This window comes from Capra hircus, chromosome 8 (genome assembly GCF_001704415.2).
Source record: "Capra hircus breed San Clemente chromosome 8, ASM170441v1, whole genome shotgun sequence".
NCBI lineage: Eukaryota > Metazoa > Chordata > Mammalia > Artiodactyla > Bovidae > Capra > Capra hircus.
The window spans coordinates 25366199-25387817 of NC_030815.1; the positions used below are offsets into that span (position 1 = coordinate 25366199).

The following is a 21619-nucleotide window of genomic DNA, read 5'->3' on the forward strand; positions in this document are numbered from 1 at the left end:
ACACAAGGGCCTATGAAGGAGCTTCAGGCAAGTCAAAGAAGGAGTAGAGGCTGAAAACAAGTTGGAGCTGGGTGTTGATGAGTTAGTTCAGGCGAGTGTTGAAGTAGGAATGATTTAGAGAAGCAGGTTCGTCGGGGGTCTATCCTTAACTGATGAGGTAAGTCAGGAATGGTAATGCCGATGTGGTCATCTCCCCAGATGCAGGGCATCGGGGGAAATCAACTTCTCTTGCTGGGAAGCTGTTGACATTTTGGATCCAGGAAACTGACAGGAAGGAGGCAGGATTTCCTTGGCCTTCTTTTCCTAATAAATCATACGCCTCATTGTCCAGTAACTTGGATGAGAAGAACTAGAGAGGCTTTGCCTTTCCTCAGGAAAGACTAGAAACATCTGGGAGTAAGAGATGTGGGGCGGGAGGCAGGGAGAGGCGGGATGTCAGGAAGGTGGGAGTGAATGGAGAGGAGGAACCCGGTGTTCTCGGTAAAATCCTGGATCCAAATAGTACAAACGAGGCCTGGCTTGTTCCATAAAGGGCCCATTTTCAATTCTCTGCTCCTGATTGTTGAGTGAGGGCTGGTTGCTTAACAACTCCCATCCTGCAGCCTAGTTAAAAGCTAGTTACACACTATGGTATCAATGCTTACAAAAACTCTGTGGCATGTATAACTGATTCACTTTGCTGTACACCTGAAAGTAACACCACATTGTAAATTACCTACACTGCAAAGAAGATTAAAAAAAAAAAAAACCAACTCAGGGACTTCCCTGATGGTCCCTTGGTTAACAAGCCACCTTGCAATGCAGGGGACACAGGTCAGATCCCTGGCTGGGGAACTAAGATCCCAAATGCTGCAGAGCAACTAAGCCCATGTGCCGCAACTCGAGAATCCGTGCACTGCAATGAAAGATCCTGCACGACACAACCAAGACCCAAGACAGCGCCCCACAGCTCTGTTCCACAGAGCTAGGGGGATTCTTTTGTTCTGTTCTCGCCTTCTGTAAGTCTGGGTGCCTTTTCCTCTTTATGCCTCTTTTGTCATCTTCTTCTGAGGAGCACACATACCTCTGTCCAGTCGGAGAGCAGCCACTCACTGGGACAGTCATCTTTCTTGCAGGCTTGCTGGGAGGCCAGTTTGGGGGCAGAACAGAAGGTCTCGGGAAGCTCCAGGAAGCTCCCATCAGCCATGCGCTGTTTACAAAGAACCTCACGTTTCTGGATGCCCCCAGCGCAAGTCCTGGAACACTGGGGGAGGAAGGGAAAGCAGACTCTGCATAAGGCAGTAGCACGTTTGACTGCCAATCCAATTCCTACCTTAGCCTTGGCTTACTGCAGAGTGAGAAAAGAAAAAATAAATAAATAGGGAAGAAAACCCAGGAACCAACCCAAAGGAGATTGTTTCCCCTCCTTGAAATGAATTTTGTAGCAAGGTCTACACCCTCCACTCTTAAACATTCAACTAGAGAATCCAGGAATTTTGAGGGCCTTTAAATCTTAGAGAGTTGTTTCTGAACTATGATTTGCAGTCACCCAAGACAACTGGTTTAACAGGTGATATGATACAGTATTAAACATATTTATGATGCAATGAAAATAATCTGTGCTTCTTCCAGAATGAAGCAGAGAAAGCTCCTGGCATCCATGTAAATCTGGAGGAATTAATCTGCAGAAAAGGCAGCCCTTCCATGTAGAGAGCCCATCTTCTCTAACCTGTTGGAGGGGGAGCAGGTCTTAGGCTTGGGTTTTGAACTTCCTAGAATATGTTTCTTATAGTACTGGTGTTTTTTTCTGGCAGTGGGAGCAAGAGCCATGGAAATTTGGGATATCAGAAAAATCTCCCCATTTTAGTGGTTTTCAACAGGCCCCCAATCAAACAGGTCATTTACAGGTAACTGAATGAATATCATTCAGTTATTTGTAGGGGTGGAGCAGGAAACTGTTACTCTAAGACCTTGGCTCCTCCTTTGTAATAGTAAAGAAATGCTCAGTTTTGGCATACAGACTATATTTGCTGACCTCCCTTGAAGGTGCCATGTGACTAAGTGCTGGGCAAAGGGATGTACATGGAAGGCTGTGGGCAGCTTCATGGAAAAACATACAAAAAGAGAGTGTGGCATTTTCCCCTCCCCTTCTCCTCCTTGCTGGCTGCAATATGAACATGTTGTCTAAAATTTAACCTTCCATCTTAGACAGTGATAGACAAAAAGATGGAAGCAGCCTAACTTCCTGATGGTGACACCATACTGGCCCTGGATGGCCTGCGTGTGTATAAGAGAGAAACGTTTTTCTCTCTTACTTAAGGTATTGTGACTTTGGGTTTCCTATCCTTTTTAATCCATCCAACCCGTCCATCCTAAAGGAAATCAGTCCTGAATATTCATTGGAAGGACTGATGCTGAAGCTGAAACTTCAATACTTTGGTCATCTGATGTGAAGAACTGACTCACTAGAAAAGACCCTGATGCTGGGAAAGATTGAAGGCAGGAGGAGAAGGGGACGACAGCGGATGAGACTGTTGGATGGCATCACCGACTCAATGGACATGAGTTTGAGTAAACTCCGAGAGTTGGTGATGGACAGGCCTGGCGTGCTGCAGTCCATGGGGTCGCAAAGAGTCGGACATGACTGAGCAACTGAACTGAACTGAACCCTAATTAGGAAGACAAATACTGTATGAAATCACTTATATGTGGAATCTAAAAATACAACAAAATAGTGAATACAACAAAAAAGAAATAGACTCATAGAAAACAAAACAGTGGTTACCAGTTTGGGAGGGATGGGGCAATATACTGCAATATACACACACACAGGCCATTCAGGGCCAGTGGAGGAGTGGGAGAGACCAACTACTGGGTGTAATACAGGCTCAAGAATGTATGCAACAACATGTACTCTAAGTGGCAAGTAAACTTTACAAGTTGTATAAAACAAGAAAAAAAATCTAACCTTAAATAATGTACCAATCATTACTATTCTGTGCTAGGATAATTTTATTGTAAAAACTCTAAGGAGAGCTCTGTTTTCTTCAAGAAGAGTCCCTTTTCTTGAGTCAGCTGCCCTTGCGCTTGTTGAAAATTTAGGGCTGGGTGTTTGTGCTATAGGAGCTTTTCCTGTTGCAGCAGTGACCACACAGAACTCATGGGGGTCTGTGCTCAGTGGGCTGGACCCAGAACTGTAAGGGGGGTGTGTGCCCAGAGTCAAGGTTAGGATGGGTGAAACAATGTCCTTGAGTAGAGTCAGAATGCTGCTGTGGCCCAGATGTTACTCTTACTCAGTGGTCCCAGTCCTGATATACTTTAAAGCCACCTGGGAGCTTTTAAAAAGTCCTGAGTCCTGGGCCCTGTTTCATATCTATTAACCTCTGGGAAGTATGTTCCAGATGTTAATATTTTAAATTTAGAAAATTTAAAAAACTCCCAGGTAATTCTGTATAACCAGGATTGAGAGCCTCTTGATGAAGGTGAAAGAGGAAAGTGAAAGAGTGGACTCAAAACTCAACATTCAAAATCTAAGATTATGGCATCCAGTCCCATCACTTCATGGCAAATAGAAGGGGAAAAAGTGGAAACAGTGACAGATTTTATTTCCTTGGGCTCCAAAATCACTGTGGACATGACTGTAGCCACAAAATTAAAAGATACTTGCTCCTTGGAAGAAAAGCTATGACAAACTTGACAGCGTATTAAAAAGCAGAGACATCACTTTGCCAACAAATATCCTTATAGTCAAAGCTATGGTTTTTTCCAGTAGTCATGTACAAATGTGAGAGTTGGACCATAAAGAAAGCTGAGCACTGAAGAATTGATGCTTTTGAACTGTGGTGCTAGAGAAGACTCTTGAGAGTCCCTTGGACTGTAAGGAGATCAAACGAGTCAATCCTAAAGGAAATCAATCCTGAATATTTATTGGAAGGACAGATGCTGAAGCTGAAGCTCCAAAACTTTGGCCACCTGATGCAAGGAGCAGACTCATTGGAAAAGACACTGATGCGAGAGACGGGGAAGGCCAGGGAAGGCTAGCATGCTGCAGTTCACAAGGTCGCAAAGAGTTGGACACGTCGTAGCATCTGAACAAGGATTCAGAAACGTCTTTCCAAATGAATGCCTCTCCACCATTTCCAATGGGATTAAAATAAACATGGGGGTAGACAGGGTGGGCATGAGGACCTGATACCCAGAACAGCTTCTGTTAGAACCACTGGTTTTTTGGAGTATCACATAAGGTGTATGGGGGTCCATTCAATTTGAATAAATGCTTCCAAAATAAACAGGTGCCAGAATGAGAACAGCTCTCAGACTTAAGCATCTTAATGAATGAGACAATAAGGAAACAATGCAGATAAACTTTCTCTCTCTCAAACTAAGGAAGTGGATGAAGATGATCAGTTTCATTTTAAGGGTGGAAATGTAATAAAATGTATATAGGAGGGTGACCACTCAAAATATCAGAGCTGGGCTATCACTTTTCAGATAGGACCTAATTTAAGGGCCAAACCCTCAGAAGACTCCCCCTAACACCATGCGGAATTCCATGATAATTGGATGACAAAATACATGCAAGAAAAGTAAAAAAAAAAAAAAAAAAAAAAAAATCAGCTTGTTATTTTGAAGTTTAGTTTGGATAGAAATGGGCTTCCCAAGTGTTACTAGTGATAAAGAACCTGCCTGTGAATGCAGGAAAGAAGGGAGATCCGTGTTTGATCCCTGGGTCGGGTAGATCTCCTGGAGGAAGGCATGGCAACCACTATAGTATTCTTGCCTGGAGAATCCCATGGAACGAGGAGCCTGGTGGGCTACAGTCCATTGGGTCACAAAGAGTGGCACATGACTGAAGTGACTTGGCGTGCATGCTATATAGACAACTTGCAGGAAATTCTCAACACTCGAAGATCAAGTCAGACTGCTGAGAATGTCCTTCAGGGCCCTCCCACTCTCATCCGTGTCGAGCTTCCCGAGCACATGTCTTACCAGCCTGCATGGCCGCTGCCTTTGCTGCAGTGGACAATCTTGCCTTCCCTGTGCACTCAGATACCTCCTGTGCTATGGCCTTTGACCACATTGTTCATTATGGGAGCAATGCCCTTCACCTCTCTGTCCAGCCAGAAACTTTCAGGACATCCCTGAAGGCCCAGCTCACAGGCCACTGCTTCAGGAAAGCCTCTTCTACCCTCTGCCTCATGGTATAGAAGTCACCTCCTACCCCACCTTGACCTGGAAGGGTGCTGCACCTCCCCAGTTAGGGCTGGTCGTTTATGGCCCTGATCTTTCCCTCTGCCTCCCTACATGTACACAGGATTATGTGACTTTGAGGAAAGGGAACACACTCATCTTTCTATTCCCCAGTGCCTACTATTGCGTCTGGCAAAGAGTGTACTCTTCATAAACGTTTGTTGAACTGATGATTGGATGAACAAAACAGCCAAAAAGCCAGATGTTGAAAAGATGTAAAACAAACATTCAGCTGATGGGCTTAACATCCACCTTTTATTGGACTGTTTTATCATCAGCCAGATGCTACTTCTACATCAGTCATTGGTGGGTTTCAGCCAGATGCAGTGTATGCTCTGCTGGGAACTGTGACCCTCCAGGGATGGCAGACAACCCTCTGGCTGGGTTAATGTCATCAGGGATTTGGCTTTTAAATGCTCGTCTCATCTTTGCTCAAAAAGTTTCCCTGGTGTGTACACTGATGAAAAGGTGGTTTTCAAATTTTTAAAAAAATTGTAGAAGATGAAATTTCAAATTAATATAGCTTCCAAATTCTGTGGTGACTTTGTGAACAGGTCAAAGTTACCTGGTGAGGCTGACAGTCTTGATGTGAAAGGCAGAATGCAAAGGAGAAAAATATTTTAAAAGGAGCAGGAAGAGAAATTTAATAAAACAAAATGAAAAATGTTTGCTTTATGAATCATCATGGAAAATAATATTGTGGTATGAAGAAGCAGATCTCTGGTAATGGGCATTGTTTTAAAATATATGTCATAAACAGAATAAATAACCCAAAATAGCATTTATATTGCTTATCCTTGTTGCCATACATATTTCATGATATAAGGTCATGGATTCATTAGTTTTATAGGAAAAGTGAAAACAATATAATATGAGGAATATTTAAAAGTTATGTTTCTATACAAAAATACAATGGCCTGAGTGTCCTGAATTTTTAAAGACTTCCCTATGATCAGCACAGTCATAAATTTTGCCTCCTTTGACATTTTTGGTTTCATGTTGGTAGTTCAATTCACTGGGAGCTGAGTTTATTTCCTTGGCACCTCAAGTCACATTATTGAGCCCAACACAAGTGATATCCATACTCTGTTTCTAAGGTCAACTTTCCAGTTTTAATATAATGTGCTCTGCTAATAGATTCTAACTCATTTCATGCCTTTCTTCATTTGCTCATTCATTCTGTCCTCAAACATTTCCTGAGTACTTGCTGATTGCCAGGCACTGTCTTAGGCGCTAGGGACTAGAGATGACTGTGAGATAGTCATTTTGCTTCAGGTATCTGCAGTTCAGTCACTGTACTTATCATAAAGTGAGATTAGTTTGGGGCCTCCCAGGTGACACTAGTGTTAAAGAACCCACTTGCCAATGCAGGAGATGTAAGAGATGTGGGTTCAATTTCTGGGTCAGGAAGATCCCCTGAAGGAGGGCAGGGCAACCCATTCCAGTACTCTTGATGGAGGATCCCATGGACAGAGGAGCCTGGTGGGCCACAAGTCCACAGGGTCACAAAGAGCTGGACACGGCTGAAGTGACTTAGCATGCAGCATGCCTGTGATCAGTTTTACAAAAGAGGAGAGTGAAGCCCAGTCTTTATGGAAAAGATGGAAGGCTTTGCAGAGAAAGTGGCATAGGAGGGGATGGTCAGGGAAATAGGCGTGCTGGCAGAGTCGGACCATGTGTGCACAGATAGTCTGTGAAGGAACATGGCATGCTCACACCTTGAGCAGTCTTGACAGAGGTTAGAGTTCATGGGAATGTGTCGTTGGGAAACAAGACTGAGTAGCAGCCAAGAGTGAAGGACTTTGGACATAACTGGACATACTTTTAAGACTTTGGGGTGTCATTAAGGGTTTTAAAGCAGGAGGTAGCATGATTTAACTTGTAGAAATGATAGGTAGCAAAGGCCAGTGGGTTCCAATGAGTACTTCCCTGTTAGACAGTCACAGGTGTGCCATGGAGAAAAGGTTTCCTGGTCAAATAAGTCTAAATGGCAGTGTATGCCATTCCCTTACTTGGGAATTCCAAGCACATGTTAATATTTTAAAGGCTTTACAGAGGGCCTGTAGTAAAAAGCCACTGATATCAGGTTATGAAGCATTGGACCAGAGTTAGGCAAGACAGTACAGGGACAGTAAGAACAAGGCTGTTTTATAAAGGTTTGGTCAGTCGTGAGGACTGAAAGCAAGGCAGTGAGAGAAGGATGTAAGAGAAGACAGCAATGGGGGTTGGGGAGATACAGGAAGTAGAATCAAAAGGACTCGCGTGTTGACTGAGTGTGAAGGACAAATGAGGCTAAGATAGCTCCAGGTGCTCACGAAAGGATAGGCGAGATAGTGGAGTCACTCACAGTACCAGATTCATGAGGGAAGATCAGGTCTGCTGGGGAAGGTGGCAGGTAGGTGTGTTACCAAGATTGGTGTTCAGTTCAGTTTAGTCACTCAGTTGTGTCTGACTCTTTGCAACCCCATGAATTGCAGCATGCCAGGCCTCCCTGTCCATCACCAACTCCCAGAGTTCACTCAAACTCAGGTCCATTGAGTCGGTGATGCCATCCAGCCATCTCATCCCCTGTTGTCCCCTTCTCCTCCTGCTCCCAATTCCTCCCAGTATCAGAGTCTCTTCCAATGAGTCAATTCTTTGCATGAGGTGGCCAAAGTACTGGAGTTTCACCTTTAGCATCATTCCTTCCAAAGAACACTCAGGACTGGTCTCCTTTAGGATGGACTGGTTGGATCTCCTTGCAGTCCAAGGGACTCTCAAGAGTCTTCTCCAACACCACAGTTCAAAAGCATCAGTTCTTTGGCACTCAGCTTTCTTCACAGTCCAACTCTCACATCCATACATGACTACTGGAAAAACCACAGCCTTGACTAGATGGACCTTTGTTGACAAAGTAATGTCTCTGCTTTTGAATATGGTATCTAGGTTGGTCATAAGTTTCCTTCCAAGGAGTAAGTATCTTTTAATTTCATGGCTGCAATCACCATCTGCAGTGATTTTGGAGCCCTGACACTGTTAGATTGGTGTTAGACCTTCATAATTGGAGGTAACTTGGTGATATATGAGACTGAGAGGTTCAAAGGGCAGTTATAGTGCTTAGTATATAACACGGGTGAAAACTGAGTCAAACTGCAGGAGGGCTCAAGAACGTGAGGACTGGAATCTCACTTATTAAACAAAATTATTAAATAATAACAGAATTTCTATCTGGGTCATTTTGTGAGTTAAAATTATCTTGGTCACCTAATATTAATTAAGCTTTCTTAATCTTGGAAGTACAAGAAGTGTGCAGGGCATCTTCTGGGTTTAATATTCCTGTTACTGCGTGAAGCATGGATAGCATTTGCTGTTAGTTGCTAAGTTCTGTTTGACTCTTTGTAACCGCATGGAATGTAGCCCACCAGGCTCCTCTGTTCACGGAATTTCCCAGGCAAGAATACTGGAGTAGGTTGCCACTTCCTTTTCCAGGGGTCCTCTTCTGGACCCAGGGATCAAACAAGTGTCTCCTGCATTGGCATGCAGGTTTTTTTTTTTTTTTTTTTTTTAAACCACTGAGCCACCAGGTATCATGCGTCCATTTCTTTATGAAGTACACTACTAAAAATAAGATAAATATTCCAATAGGCTTTTTTGTTTTCCTTCTTGGATACAACATTTTAAATAAAGATGTCTCTGATTCATGAGGATTTACATTTTAGTCACTGGTATATAACAAAGCTGATGACCACATTGACTCTTTCTGCCAGAATTCAGCCCTCTAATCCAGACCAAAGTTATTCTTCTGTGTGTGGTGTGTTTAGATCTAGAAAATGAAAAATTTAATTCACAAGCATTTATGGTTATCATTAAAATTCTCTCTCTCTCTCTTTTTTTTTTTCCTGAATATTACCAGCAGGGCCTCTTCTCTCATATGTCTTTTTACATAGCTAAACTACAGGCATTTCGAATTGTAACCCTGATTAAAATAAAAAAAGAAAAGAAAAGGTTTATAGGGAAATCACCACATAATCACAGTTTTAAGCAAGGAAGGAAACTAGGGGTTGTGGTGACTTTTCAGTCTCTACACAGATGCGTGCAATATGTATGTACAGTAGTGGATACAATCCTGCGCATAAAACACAAGTAATACAGACAAATATAAACGATGCTTCAGAGTAGAGTCTCTCATTGCAGTTTAATCTTTCTTGCATCTTTCTCTTTTTTTCTCACTTCTGTTTCAAAGTTATTTTTTAGAATAAAAACAAAGAAGATTGATGCATATAAGGCTCAAAAACTGACAAGAGGAGGAGTAGTAGAAGGCAAACTTTGAATCTCAAGGACCTTGTCCTAATGGAGACTAATAGGCCTTGTCAGCCCACAGTCTAGCAGACTGAAGTAGGCTGAGTCATGACCCCAGAGATATCTATGTTCTTATCACTGAAACCTGTGAACATGCGACCTGACCTGGTAAAAGGGACTTTGCAGAGGGGATTCAGTTAACTCTCTTGAGACATGGCGATTACCTGGGTTATCACAGCAAGCCTGATGTAATCATGATGGTATAAGAGGGTGGCAGGAGGATCAGAGTCAGACAGAGAGGGCATAAGGACAAAATCCAAAGTTGGAGTGAAGTGCTTTGAAGCTGGAGAAAGGGGCCATGAGCCAAGGAAGCCAGGAGCCTCTAGAAGCTGGAAGAGGCAAGGTGACAGCCTCCCCTAGAGCTTCGAGAAGGAATGAAGACCTGATTTTAAAATCAACACCTTGATTTTAGCCAGTAGGAACTGATTTCAGACTTCTGACCTCCCAAGCTGTAAGATAATAAATTCATGGTGTTTTAAGCCATTGAGTGTGTGGTAATTTGTTATAGCAGGAGTAGGAGCCACACACAGATGAACAACTCTGGGCAAGGTGACAAATCCTGACTTTTACCTAAATTGCTGCTGCTGCTAAGCTGCTGCTAAGTCGCTTCAGTCGTGTCCGACTCTGTGTGACCCCACAGATGGCGGCCCAACAGGCTCCCCCGTCCCTGGGATTCTCCAGGCAGGAACACTGGAGTGGGTTGCCATTTCTTTCTCCAATCCATGAAAGGGAAAAGTGAAAGTGAAGTTGCTCAGTCCTGTCCGACTAGTAGCGACCCCATGGACTGCAGCCTACCAGGCTCCTCTGTCCATGGGATTTTCCAGGCAAGAGTACTGGAGTGGGGTGCCATTGCCTTCTCCAAAATTGCTGTTAGTAGGGGTGATATCAGATTTCCTCACAGTTTAATACTTTAGAGCAAGTAGCAAGGACGTTCTGGGAAGGATGCACTGCACAGTGGAAAAGAGAATGGGTTTTGAAGCACAGAGACTTTTTTTTCCATTTACTGACAGTGTGAGCTGGGGCGAGCACAGCTTCTCTGAGCCTTGTTTCCTCAATGGTTTGCTATAGGGATTAAAAGAGAAAATGAAGGACTTCCCTAGGACTCCAGTGGTTTAGAGTCTGCCTGCCAATGCGGGGTGGAGAAGGGAATGGCACCCTACTCCAGTACTCCTGTCTGGAAAATGCCATGGAGGGAGGAGCCTGGTAGGCTGCAGTCCATGGGGTCGCGAAGAGTCAGACATGGCTGAGTGACTTCCCTTTCACTTTTCACTTTCATGCACTGGAGAAGGAAATGGCAACCCACTCCAGTGTTCTTGCCTGGAGAATCCCAGCGACAGAGGAGCCTGGTGGGCTGCCGTCTATGGGGTTGCACAGAGTCGGCCACAACTGAAGTGACTTAGCAGCAGCAGCAGCCATTGCAGGGGGGACACAGGTTCCATCCCTGAACCAGGAAGATTTCACATGCCGCAGGGGCAATTGAGCCCACGTGCCACAACTGCTAAAGCCAGTGCTCTAGAGCCTGTGAGCCGCAACCAGAGAAAGCAGCGCAATGAGAGGACTGTGCACCGCAGCTAGAGAGTAGCCCCCATTCGTTGCAACTGGAGAAAGCCTGCGTGCAGCAATGGAGACTCAGCACAGCCAAAAATAAATAAACAAAAAAGTTAAAAGAGAAAATGAAGCTCAGTAGAATGAACTCTACTACATAAAATCTGAATTCACATTCATCTCACAGTGCTTCAGTTTCCGCATCTGTAAAATGGGGATCATAGTAGTAACTATCCCATTAAGGCTACTGAGGATTACATGAGTTGACTATAAAATTAAGTGGCTTGATACTGCACTTGATACATAGTAAGTGCTGCTCTTATTAGAATAAGAAGAAGCTTCCAAAATGGACCACGTGCTCAGTAAATGAACAGGCACACCTGCCATGTACTTTTCTGCATCCTTCTCTATGCTTCACCTGCCCAAGTACTGTGCGATCTCACTGTTAAATGAGCAGCACTGACCTTGAATGGCATGTGGCTGCAGAGCAGGAGGACAGGAGAGGAGTCCTGGTGGGAGAGGTGGGATTCCTGGGGGCTCTGATAGGTAGACAGGTGGAAAACTGCGGGTAGGCCCAGAGAAGTGTGGGCAGAAGGAATGTATAAGCAGGGATGGGAGAACCAGAGTTAGAGATGTGAAGGGGCAGACATGTAGAGGAATGATGGCCTGACTAAGGCACTTGGCTTTATTATACGACCATGGAGAGTCAAAGAAAAAAATCCTCGCAGAAGACTGTCATGATCAAGGTGTCTCACACTTACTCATGCATATATGTCAAAGGTTCTCAATCATGGTGGTGTAACATGCCAGTTTTGAAAATGATCTCTCATGAGGTATATAAAAAATAATTAATATACATAGATGGATCTAGAGGTTATCATATTAAGTGAAGAAAGTTAAAGAAAGATAAATATCATATGATATCACTAACATATGGAATCCAAAAAGTGATACAGATGAACTTATTTACAAAACTGAGAAATAGCCTCAGACATAGAAAACAAATTTATTGTTACTGAAGTAGATAGCAGGGTTTAGAGGAGAGATAAACTAGGACTTTGAGATTAGCAGATACATATACAAGGACCTATGGTATAGCACATGGGACTATATTCAATACCTTTTAATAACATATAATGGAAAAGAATCTGAAAAAAAAAAACTGAATCACTTTGCTGTACACCAGAAACTAATGCAGCATTGTAAATTAACTATATTTCAATAAAAAAATTAGAAGTATTATATATAGTCAACATGAAAGATGAGGAGGAGGAGAAGCAGCAGAAGGAGTGTGGGTGCATGTTTAATAAATTATTAAGGATTTGGGAGATTAATGCATGAAATGTGTAAGTGTTTCAAAAGTGAAAGTGTTAGTCGCTCAGTCATGTCTAATTCTTTGCGACTTCATGGACTGGGGCCCAAGTTAACCATAAAATCTCACCAAGCCATTATAGCTAAATTGATAAATATTGAGTCCTTCACATAAGACCGAAGATGAAAACCAAGAGATGCAGTAGGGACTAAGAGGTAGAAATGAAATAAAGATGGCACCCTAAAAACCAAAGCTAGAATTAGAAATTAGATTTGTGCTTCATTTCGGCTTAACTATTTCTAAACTAAAATGTTAACATAAATCCTTGGACTTCTCAGACCTGTAGAATGTGTAAATATTGGCTACATGTTACTTGTTAGTAAATGCTCTATGAAGGACAAAGGAGGTTGCATTCCTAGTTGGTAAATGACAACTTACATAATTTGTGTTTTTTCCTCCTCCGAAAGAGAAGCATATGTAATATGCATGAGGTCAGTGGTAGCCCAATATTCAAAGAGCAAGGAGGGGGACCTTCTCCCCTCAGACAGGCCAGCGTTCATCAGGATGTTATCTGTCTTCCTTTAAATGAAGCATTGGATCTACCCTCTCCTTTTCTTTTGTAAGAAAAAAACTGTACGTTGGCTGTTGAAGGATGAAAGACCTCAGCCCTCTCTCCTGGTGCATCCAGGCAGCTGAATGGAAAAGACATTTCTGTGCACTACAGGTCCCCTGTCCCAGCAAGGGTTGCCAAGGGACCAGGCAAATGTACTACCAATAGCTGATATCTCAACTAAGTGGTGTCCTAGGACAACTACTAATTAGACTGGAGATGCTCAAATTATTCCTGACTTATTCGATAAGCATAAACAATGACTTCCTTTCTCCTACTAAGTGGTCAGTGGTAGCTGATTTTGCCTAATAAACTAAAGATGTAAGATTCTAGGAAATAATATAAGAAGAATAGCCTATTGTTTTCTCTAGGTTCAGAGAGATTCCTCAAGGTGACCAAGGATTCCTATGCACCAAGTATTTAACAGGAATCTTTCTGTGGAAGGTAGAATCCCTCGTGGCTTTCACTTTCTATGCTATTTATTTATTATGTTTGAATATTTTTCACAATGATTACGTATTGGGTTTGAAACAAGATCTTTTTAAAGGTTCTGATAAAGTATAGTCAGTGGTTCATTGACTAAACTTCAAAGAGTTCTTTACTATTACTTCCTTGATCTGAAAAGTGGATTTAAATCCAACTTATCTCAAAGGCTTCTATCTAATGAAATGAAATAGAAAATGCTTTCAAAATAAATACATATCTTAACAGGCCCAAGGTCGATGGACAATGGAAGAATAATTGACTCTTTAGAAATCCACTGATTCAATAGGACCGCTGGGCATGGGGGCGGTAATGTTGGTAATAGAGCGAAAAATACCATGTATATGGATGTGCTGTAAAAACTGAAAGAACAGCATAGGTCCCTGCCATTACTCAGCAGCATGTGCAACTACTGAAAAAGGCTGGTGCTTCACTGACTTTCATCATCAATATCATGACCTACAATCATGAAACAAACCCATCAGTGGGATATAAAGTAAAAAACATTTCAGGGTTTGTGGGTGGTACTATTGATCTGTTCATTCATTATATCATTCAATAAACATTTTACCTAGAACTTATTAGGCACTTAATGGCAACACAAACTAAAAATACAGGGAATTAGTTTCAACAGTAGAGGTTGATTTAGGCTGATTCCTCATCTTTTCTTAGCATGACCATAAGTTAGTGGTGCAGTACGGAGCCGGAGTATAGTTAAAGGTAAAAGTATAAATGCACCAGAAATCGGGAGACCTGGGTTCTGGATTAGGCTTTGTGATTTTGGGCAAAACTATATCTTGGTCACAGTTACATCATCCATAAAATAAGGGGGCTTCTATGTAATCCCTTGAGGGCCTTTTCTGCCACAGTGGTTTCCAACAATGGGGTATCGTGGAAAGGATCACACAAAACTGAGTTGATGTCCACTCCTAGCTTTGCTAGCTCTGTGAGCCTCAGTTTCCTCAAAACTAAAATGAAGACAATAAAATCTACTTTTCACTGGACTGTTATGAGGATTAACTTCAATTAGGTGTATAATAATATATATTTCTTAACAGAACAATAGTACACAAAGTGTTCAAAGTACACAAAATTCTCTTGATTTCCACTGACACAGTAGCATGGAAGTTATGAACTTAATCATATACATTTAGGTTCTAAAAGCATATATATCCCAGCAGACATGGGCGGTATAGCGTCCATATCTGCTTCTAGATGCTTTACACCTAGTCTTTTGCTCACTTATTACTATTTGATTCTGTGAGAACTTTACCGGGAAGGGGAAGGAGGAAGGAAGGGGCCCTGTCCACTGGTTTGAAGAAGCACAGGGGATGCGTGGAAATGGCAGCTCCTTGTCTCAGGACCAAGGCTGCCTTCTCTCTCCTTCTCAGTCTGATGCCTGCATCATTTATCATTCTAACTGGGCCACTTCTGAGAGTAAAAACTGTTTCAGTAAAACTGGGATGTATGTCTCCCTTCCTTTTCACGCTTACTTTCTATGACCTTTTTTGTCACTTTAAAACTATGAGGGATATTCTAATAGGAAGGCAATTGCACAGTAAGATTTTATCCAAGTAATCAATCTAAAATCTTGTGTTTTTTTCATAAGGTGTGAGTAAAATTGCAGTTTGCCTTCCATCTCTTATTGCTGATGACCCTTCAGCTCTCCCATCTTCCACCTTCTCTCCCTCCTGCAGTCAGTAATTCTTCTTGCCCGTTCACTTGATGCTGGCCCCTGGATACCAGCTGTTGTACTCTACTTTTCAAGGTACTGCACTGTTAAGATTAAAAGTGTTTTCTTTAAAAAAAGTCTTATGTTTTTTAAAGGCATGCAAAAAAAGGTGCTTAACTTTAGTTTGAGAAATATATATTAATTTTAGATAGGATATGAGGATAAAATAATTGTGTTTTTATTATTATAATAAATGCTTTAGAGTGGGGTCAGCCAACTGTTCTGTAAAGAGGTAGAGTAGATGTTTTAGCTTTTGTGGACCATATAGTTTCTGTCACAACCAAGCAGTTATGCCCGTATAATGCAAGAGTATGGCTATGTTCCAAAAAAACTGTGTTTACAATAATTGGTCATGAACTGGGTTTGGTTTTGGGCAGCAGTTTGCCAACCCTTGCTTTAAAATGATAGTTCCCCATGGATCAGGAAAAGTTTAAAAGTCTGGAATTGACTTGATTTCTAACATCCTATTTTGCTAAGGAATTATGTTAAAAAAGAAAAGAAAAGAAAAGCCATTGCCTGGTATCATTATCTCTTAGAATTTTAAACAGAAAAAAAACTAGAAAGAGCAAACATTCAGACAAGTTAGCTTTATGGAAATTTACCCACCACACAGTCCTTATTTAAAATTTTTTTCCTTAGCTCAGTGAAAACTTTGTCAGAAATATCTTCAGGTTAAGAGATGGGTCATTTGAGTTGCTTTTGGAGATCACTGTGGGTGGCAGAATAGAACGAGCTTGCTATTTGCAATGAAAAGATCTGAATTTGAATAAGGTTGTGGGAGTACTGGGAAGCTTCAGTGGCTCAAGAGGTAAAGAATCCGCCTGCCAGTGCAGGAGATGGAGAAGGCGAGGGTTCAATCCCTGGGTTGGGAAGATCCCCTGGAGAAGGGAATGGCTACCCAGTCCAGTATTCATGCCTGGAGAATTCCATGGACAGAGGAGCCTGCTGGGCTACAGTCCACAGGGTCACAAAGAGTCAGACACGCCTGAGCAGATCTTGAACATTCCTTTAACGGGACAACACTCAGACAACACAGTCCCCTGTCCTGAGCTACTGCTGCAAACACAAACTTCGATATTGTGTTAACCTTAGAACTCACCGGCTGCCACTGTGCAGGGTACCAGGCTGGGGGGCAGTTGAAGCGGTTACAAGCTTGCACCGTGGTGGGCTTGGGCTGGCGACACAGCTCATCAGCCAGGATTACTGTTTCATTTATCTCTCTGGAAAGCAGGTGGGAGCAGAAGACATCTCTGGTCTGCAGCCCAACCCCACAGGTGAGACTGCAAGGACTCCACTTGCCAATTTCCCATCTGTGAAGAAATCAGAGGAAGAGAATACCCTGAGAACCTGTGTACAGAACGGCTCCCTTGCTGCAAGTGTTATCCTAATGGAGTAAAAACACCTATGTGGGTATTTGGGAAGGTCCAGCCCAAGCTTGGCTAGGAATTCTATCCCAAGACTAGAAGTCATCTTTTCTCTTCATGTTCAAGAATCTGTTTAAACAAAGAGGGTGATAAAATGAAACATCCAATTTTTACCACAAAATCACCAGAAATGGTCACAATCATGTCTATTTTGATGGAAGTATTAGTTGCTCACTTGTGCCTGACTCTTTGTGACCCCATGGACTAGAGCCTGCCATGCTCCTCTGTTTATGGAATTCTCCATGCAAGAATACTGGAGTGGGTAGCCATTCCCTTCTCCAGGGGATATTCCCGACCCAGGGATTGAACCCAGGTCTCCTGCATTGCAGATAGATTCTTTACCATCTGAGCCATCAGGGAATCCCTATCTTTTTTTCACTTTCTATGTTCGTTTTGATGAAACATATAAGCTTCATCAAAATAAGAGGGTATGTTAGATAAGATATAAGTTGTGCACATAAAGGCTTTGGATACCATGTAGTGAATAACATGTCTAGAAGAAGGCTTTCTGCTTCTCTCTCTAGCCTCCATTCTTAGCAAGACTGAAACATTCATGTTTATTTTTCTTTGGCTTCGAAATGAAAGGTTGCCGGTTCCAACTTCCTTCAAGCTGCCATCATAGCATAGAAATGTCCCTGTCTTATGTATAAATATCATCACTGTCTGGGACTGGAGAACGTAACAAAAGTGAAAGTCACAAAATAGATCACCCTTCTTGAGGAGGAATAAGTGGAGAGGACAGCTTATTATCTGGAAGAGGAAGTCAAACACAGAGATAAGTGCATAAAGTGGCCATTCCAAATGGCCAAGTCTTGACAAGTACGTTTATAGTGAGCTAAGGGCCTATAAAAACAATTTCCCTGTTGATGCAGCCTCCAAAATGGGAATACCAAAAAAAAAAAAAAACCCAAAAAACCCAACAACAACTGAGTTTCTTGGGTTTGGAGTGAGAAGTGTTCTTTAATGATCAGTTTTAGAAAGTTCTGTTTACAAAGTGAGACACAAAGATTCTACAGGAGCCAGCCAAGAAAAGCATGGCAAGTTGACCCTTCAGTAGCTAGGACTGCCTAACTTTTGTAGCCAGCCCTGAAAACTGGTTCAAAAGTCTCTGACTTTATGGACCTAGAGTCTGTCATACAGAGTGAAGTAAGCCAGAAAGAGAAAACCAAATATTTTACACTAAATGCATACACATGGAATCCAGAAAAATGGTACAGATGAATCTATTTGCAAGGCAGAAAGAGAGACATGGATATAGAGAACAAATGTAGAGACACTAAACGGGGAAGGGGAGAGGGGGATGAACTTGGAGATTGGGATTGACATATACTAGTATGTATAAAGCAGGTAACTAATGAGGACCTACTATATACCATAGGGAACTCTACCTAATGCTCTGTGGTAACCTAAATGGGGAAGGACATCCAAAATAGAGGAGATATATGTATACATATAGCTGGTTCACTTTGCTGTAGAGCAGAAACTAACACAACATTGTAAAGTAACTTAACTCCAATTAAAAAAAAAAAGCCACTGGCTTTAATGTTTCTCACCAGACTGTAACGCTGAATGGAGCTCTCTCAATCCTTTCCAGGTACTCTGTTAGGGTAATTACCTTTCCAATTCCTATTTCCACAACTTCCTTTCCTACCCTGGATTCAAGCCATATCAGTAATGAAGTCCTTTCTTGTTCTCAGTTCATGCCCCCTGGTTTTCTAGCTCTATCTTTACTCAAGTGATTACTCCTAATCTGTAATACTTCTGGTCTTTTCCTTGCCCCTCAAAATTTTTTCCATTTCCATATATCCAAATATAATCCCTATTTAGTTGTAAATAAATTGTATCCATATTTGTTCCAGATACTAAATATTTTCTCAGTAGTATTACAGTTATTCTGCCTGTCAAGGGCCCTATGAAAATATATACCTGTAGAAGGCAAGGTCTGTGTCTGAGTCAGTTCTGTGTCTCTCACAGGGTTCATCATAGCTCCTTCTAAACAGTTAATGTATATGGTTACTACCTTTTAAAATAAATGAGCAAATGGAAGGGATCTACCACCATAGCAGGCACTTTATACACATTATCTCATTTAATTACTTCCAGAACACTGTGAGGTAGGCTGCATTGATCTTCCCTATTTTAAAGTTGAAGGAATCTGAGAATCTAAGAGGTTGCTTGCCCAAATACCCATAATTAGTAAGTAGTGAACCCAGGATTCAAACTTGGGTGTGTCTGGCTCTGAAGCCTTTGTACCTTCTATGATGCCATCTTATTTTCAGGAAATACCTTGAAAACTGCCCTATAAATATTCACAGAATTTTAAATGAATAAAAGAGGAGAGGCTGAGTTGAATATACTCTTGTATGAATGTCTGTAAACTTGTTTTTAGATCCCCAGCTTGGGTAAATTCCAAGCTTTAAAATATTAAAGGGCTACTGGTTTAAAAAATATGTCCACACAATCTTTGCCTCTTCTCCATTCTAAAGATGGAGTCTTGAGTATGGGCTGGACTTACTGGCTCACTCGTAAGGAATACAGTGAGGCAGAAGGGGTGCTATGTGACTTTCAAGGCTAAATTAGAAAAAGGATATTGCTTCTACATGGCTGTCTCTCTTTGACTGCTCACTCTGGGGGAAGCCAGCCAGTATGCCATGAGGACCCTGAGCAAATGTGGATAAAAGTCCACATGCAAAGGAAATCGGGCTGCTCACCAACAGTCAGGATCAACCTGCCAGTGATAGGGGTGAGCTGCCTTGAAAGCAGTCCTGCTGGACTAGGTCCAGCCTTCAGATGATTCCAAATTCCTAAGAGATCCTGAGCCTGAACCGCCTTTCCAAGCTGCTCCCAAATTTCTCACTCATTTAACTGTGAGAGGTAATAAATGTTTATTTTTGTTGTGAGCTCCTAGGTTTGGGGAAAATTCATTGTGGAACAATAGACAACTAATTCTGTATCTCAAAGCACATGTTGTACACTTGAAATATATATAATTGGGCATCCCACGTGGCACAAATGGTAAAGAACCTGCCTGCCAATGCAGGAGACATAACAGACATGGGTTTGATCCCTGGATTGGGAAGATCACCTGGAGGAGAGCATGGCAACCCACTCCAGTATTACTGCCTGGAGAATCCCAAAGACAGAGGAGCCTGGCACAGTCCACAGGGTCATAAAGAGATGACTGAAGCAACTTAGCATGTGTGCAATACAAATATATATTCTCCCCCCAAAATGTGTGTATGTTCATCAAAAGACATACACAAGAATGTTCAGGGCTTCCCTGGTGGCCCAATGGTTAAGAATCCACCTTGAAATGCAAGGGATACAGGGTTTGATCCCTGGTCCAGGAAGATCCCACATGCTGCAGGGCCACTGAGCCTGTGTGCCACAACTAATGAGCCTGTGCTCGAGAGCCTGCGAGCTACGACTCCTGAAGCCAGTGTGCCCTAGAGCCTGTGCTCCACGCCAAGAGACGCCACCTCAATGGGAAGCCCACACACGGTAACTACAGAGTAGCATGCACTCACTGCAAGACTGGGAGCAGCAACGAGACCCACCACAACCAAAAAGAAATGAATGACACTTCTTTTTAAAAAAGTAATGTTTACAGAAGCACTATTCCTCATAGCCCAGAGAGAAAACTACCCAAATGCTCATCAACAGGTAAATGGACAAATAATTAAGATATATTCACATAAAACTTTACAGAATGAGAATAAACTAGAACAACAAGGAACATGACTGAATTTCACAAACATAAAACTGAGTGAACAAAGCCACAACTACAAAAATTCATAGTGTGATTTCATTTACCTAAAACTCAAAACCCAAAACTAGTCTACAATGTTAGAAGTGAGGGAGGTGGCTGCCCTTGGTGGGTAGTAACTAGAAACAGGGTATGGCGGGGGGAGGGGGAGGGTTTCTGGGATGTTACCTTGATCTGGGTGCTGGACGTGCACCCGCTTTGTGAAAATCACCAGGCCATACGTGCGGAATGTGTGCACTTTTCTTTGCATTTGTTATGCTTCAAAAAAGGATGTTCTTCATCCTCCAGCCAACCACTTTCAAGACAAATACTAAAATGCTGTGGGTGTAAAATACAACCACCACCCCCAATGCTGACGGCCACTCTATGCATGTCTCATAAAGGAGCTGCCTACACAGTGAGCGCTGTTCCAAGGTTAAATTTTGTTCTAATACAGTCTCCACACTGCTGGCTGCCCCACTCCTGCCCTCACCTCTGGCAGAAAATCAGTCACTGGGAGCTTGAAGCAGAGGCATCTGGCAGCCATGAGGCCACTTCAACGCTGCTGGAAAAACTCACAAAACAGACGTATCTGCTTACTCATACATCTTCAAGGAAGGAGGGCAGCAGAAGCTATCTGTGCATTCAGCGGTTTGTTGATTACGGGTCCAAGTATTTTTCATCAATTGATGCCCAAAGAGGGAAAGCAGAGCGATGACCCCACTACTCCTCCCCTGCACGGGGGCTTCAGCTGTGAGTGCTGGGTCTCACTGGCTGCCAACAGTTGCCTCGCTGGATTCCGCGCCTTTGGCTGTTTCTGAGAGAGGGACTGTAGGCCCGTGGGAGCCAGCCTGCAGCAAGCTGTAGCTGGCAGCCTGGGAGACATGGACAAGGCCTTCGCTGGGACTCTGGGTTCTGGCTTCCCATAATTCCAGTGCTGAGGAGGACTGGGGCTCTGGATGTCGGAGGGTGAGGGCATTCACGCTTCTCCCCTCTACTTTGTCTGGTTGACTTTAGCTCATCCTTTCATCTTCATTGAAACTGTTACCTCCTCAGGGAGGAAGCCCTCGGCTGGGTAAAATTCTCCTCTAGGATATGGTTCCATGCATAGTTCTCTATTTGGAAATTCTCAACACACTTGATTTTTTTTGTTTTACTGTGGAAAGAACATTCTCTTAGCAAAACTTTCAGTGTGCTATGC

The 21619-nt window shown here is 42.6% G+C and overlaps 1 protein-coding gene across 2 annotated transcripts in view; it reads right to left on the bottom strand.

The window, feature by feature from the left end:
• Positions 1–21619, bottom strand: part of ADAMTSL1 (ADAMTS like 1) — a 1105223-nt gene that overhangs the window by 162769 nt on the left and 920835 nt on the right. For both annotated transcript variants that reach the window (XM_018051922.1, XM_005683638.3), the window contains 2 exons: positions 16349–16559; positions 1064–1243 (listed from right to left, as the gene is read on the bottom strand). In XM_018051922.1, the coding sequence (XP_017907411.1) occupies positions 1064–1243; positions 16349–16559 (391 nt within the window). The remainder of the gene's footprint in view (positions 1–1063; positions 1244–16348; positions 16560–21619) is intronic.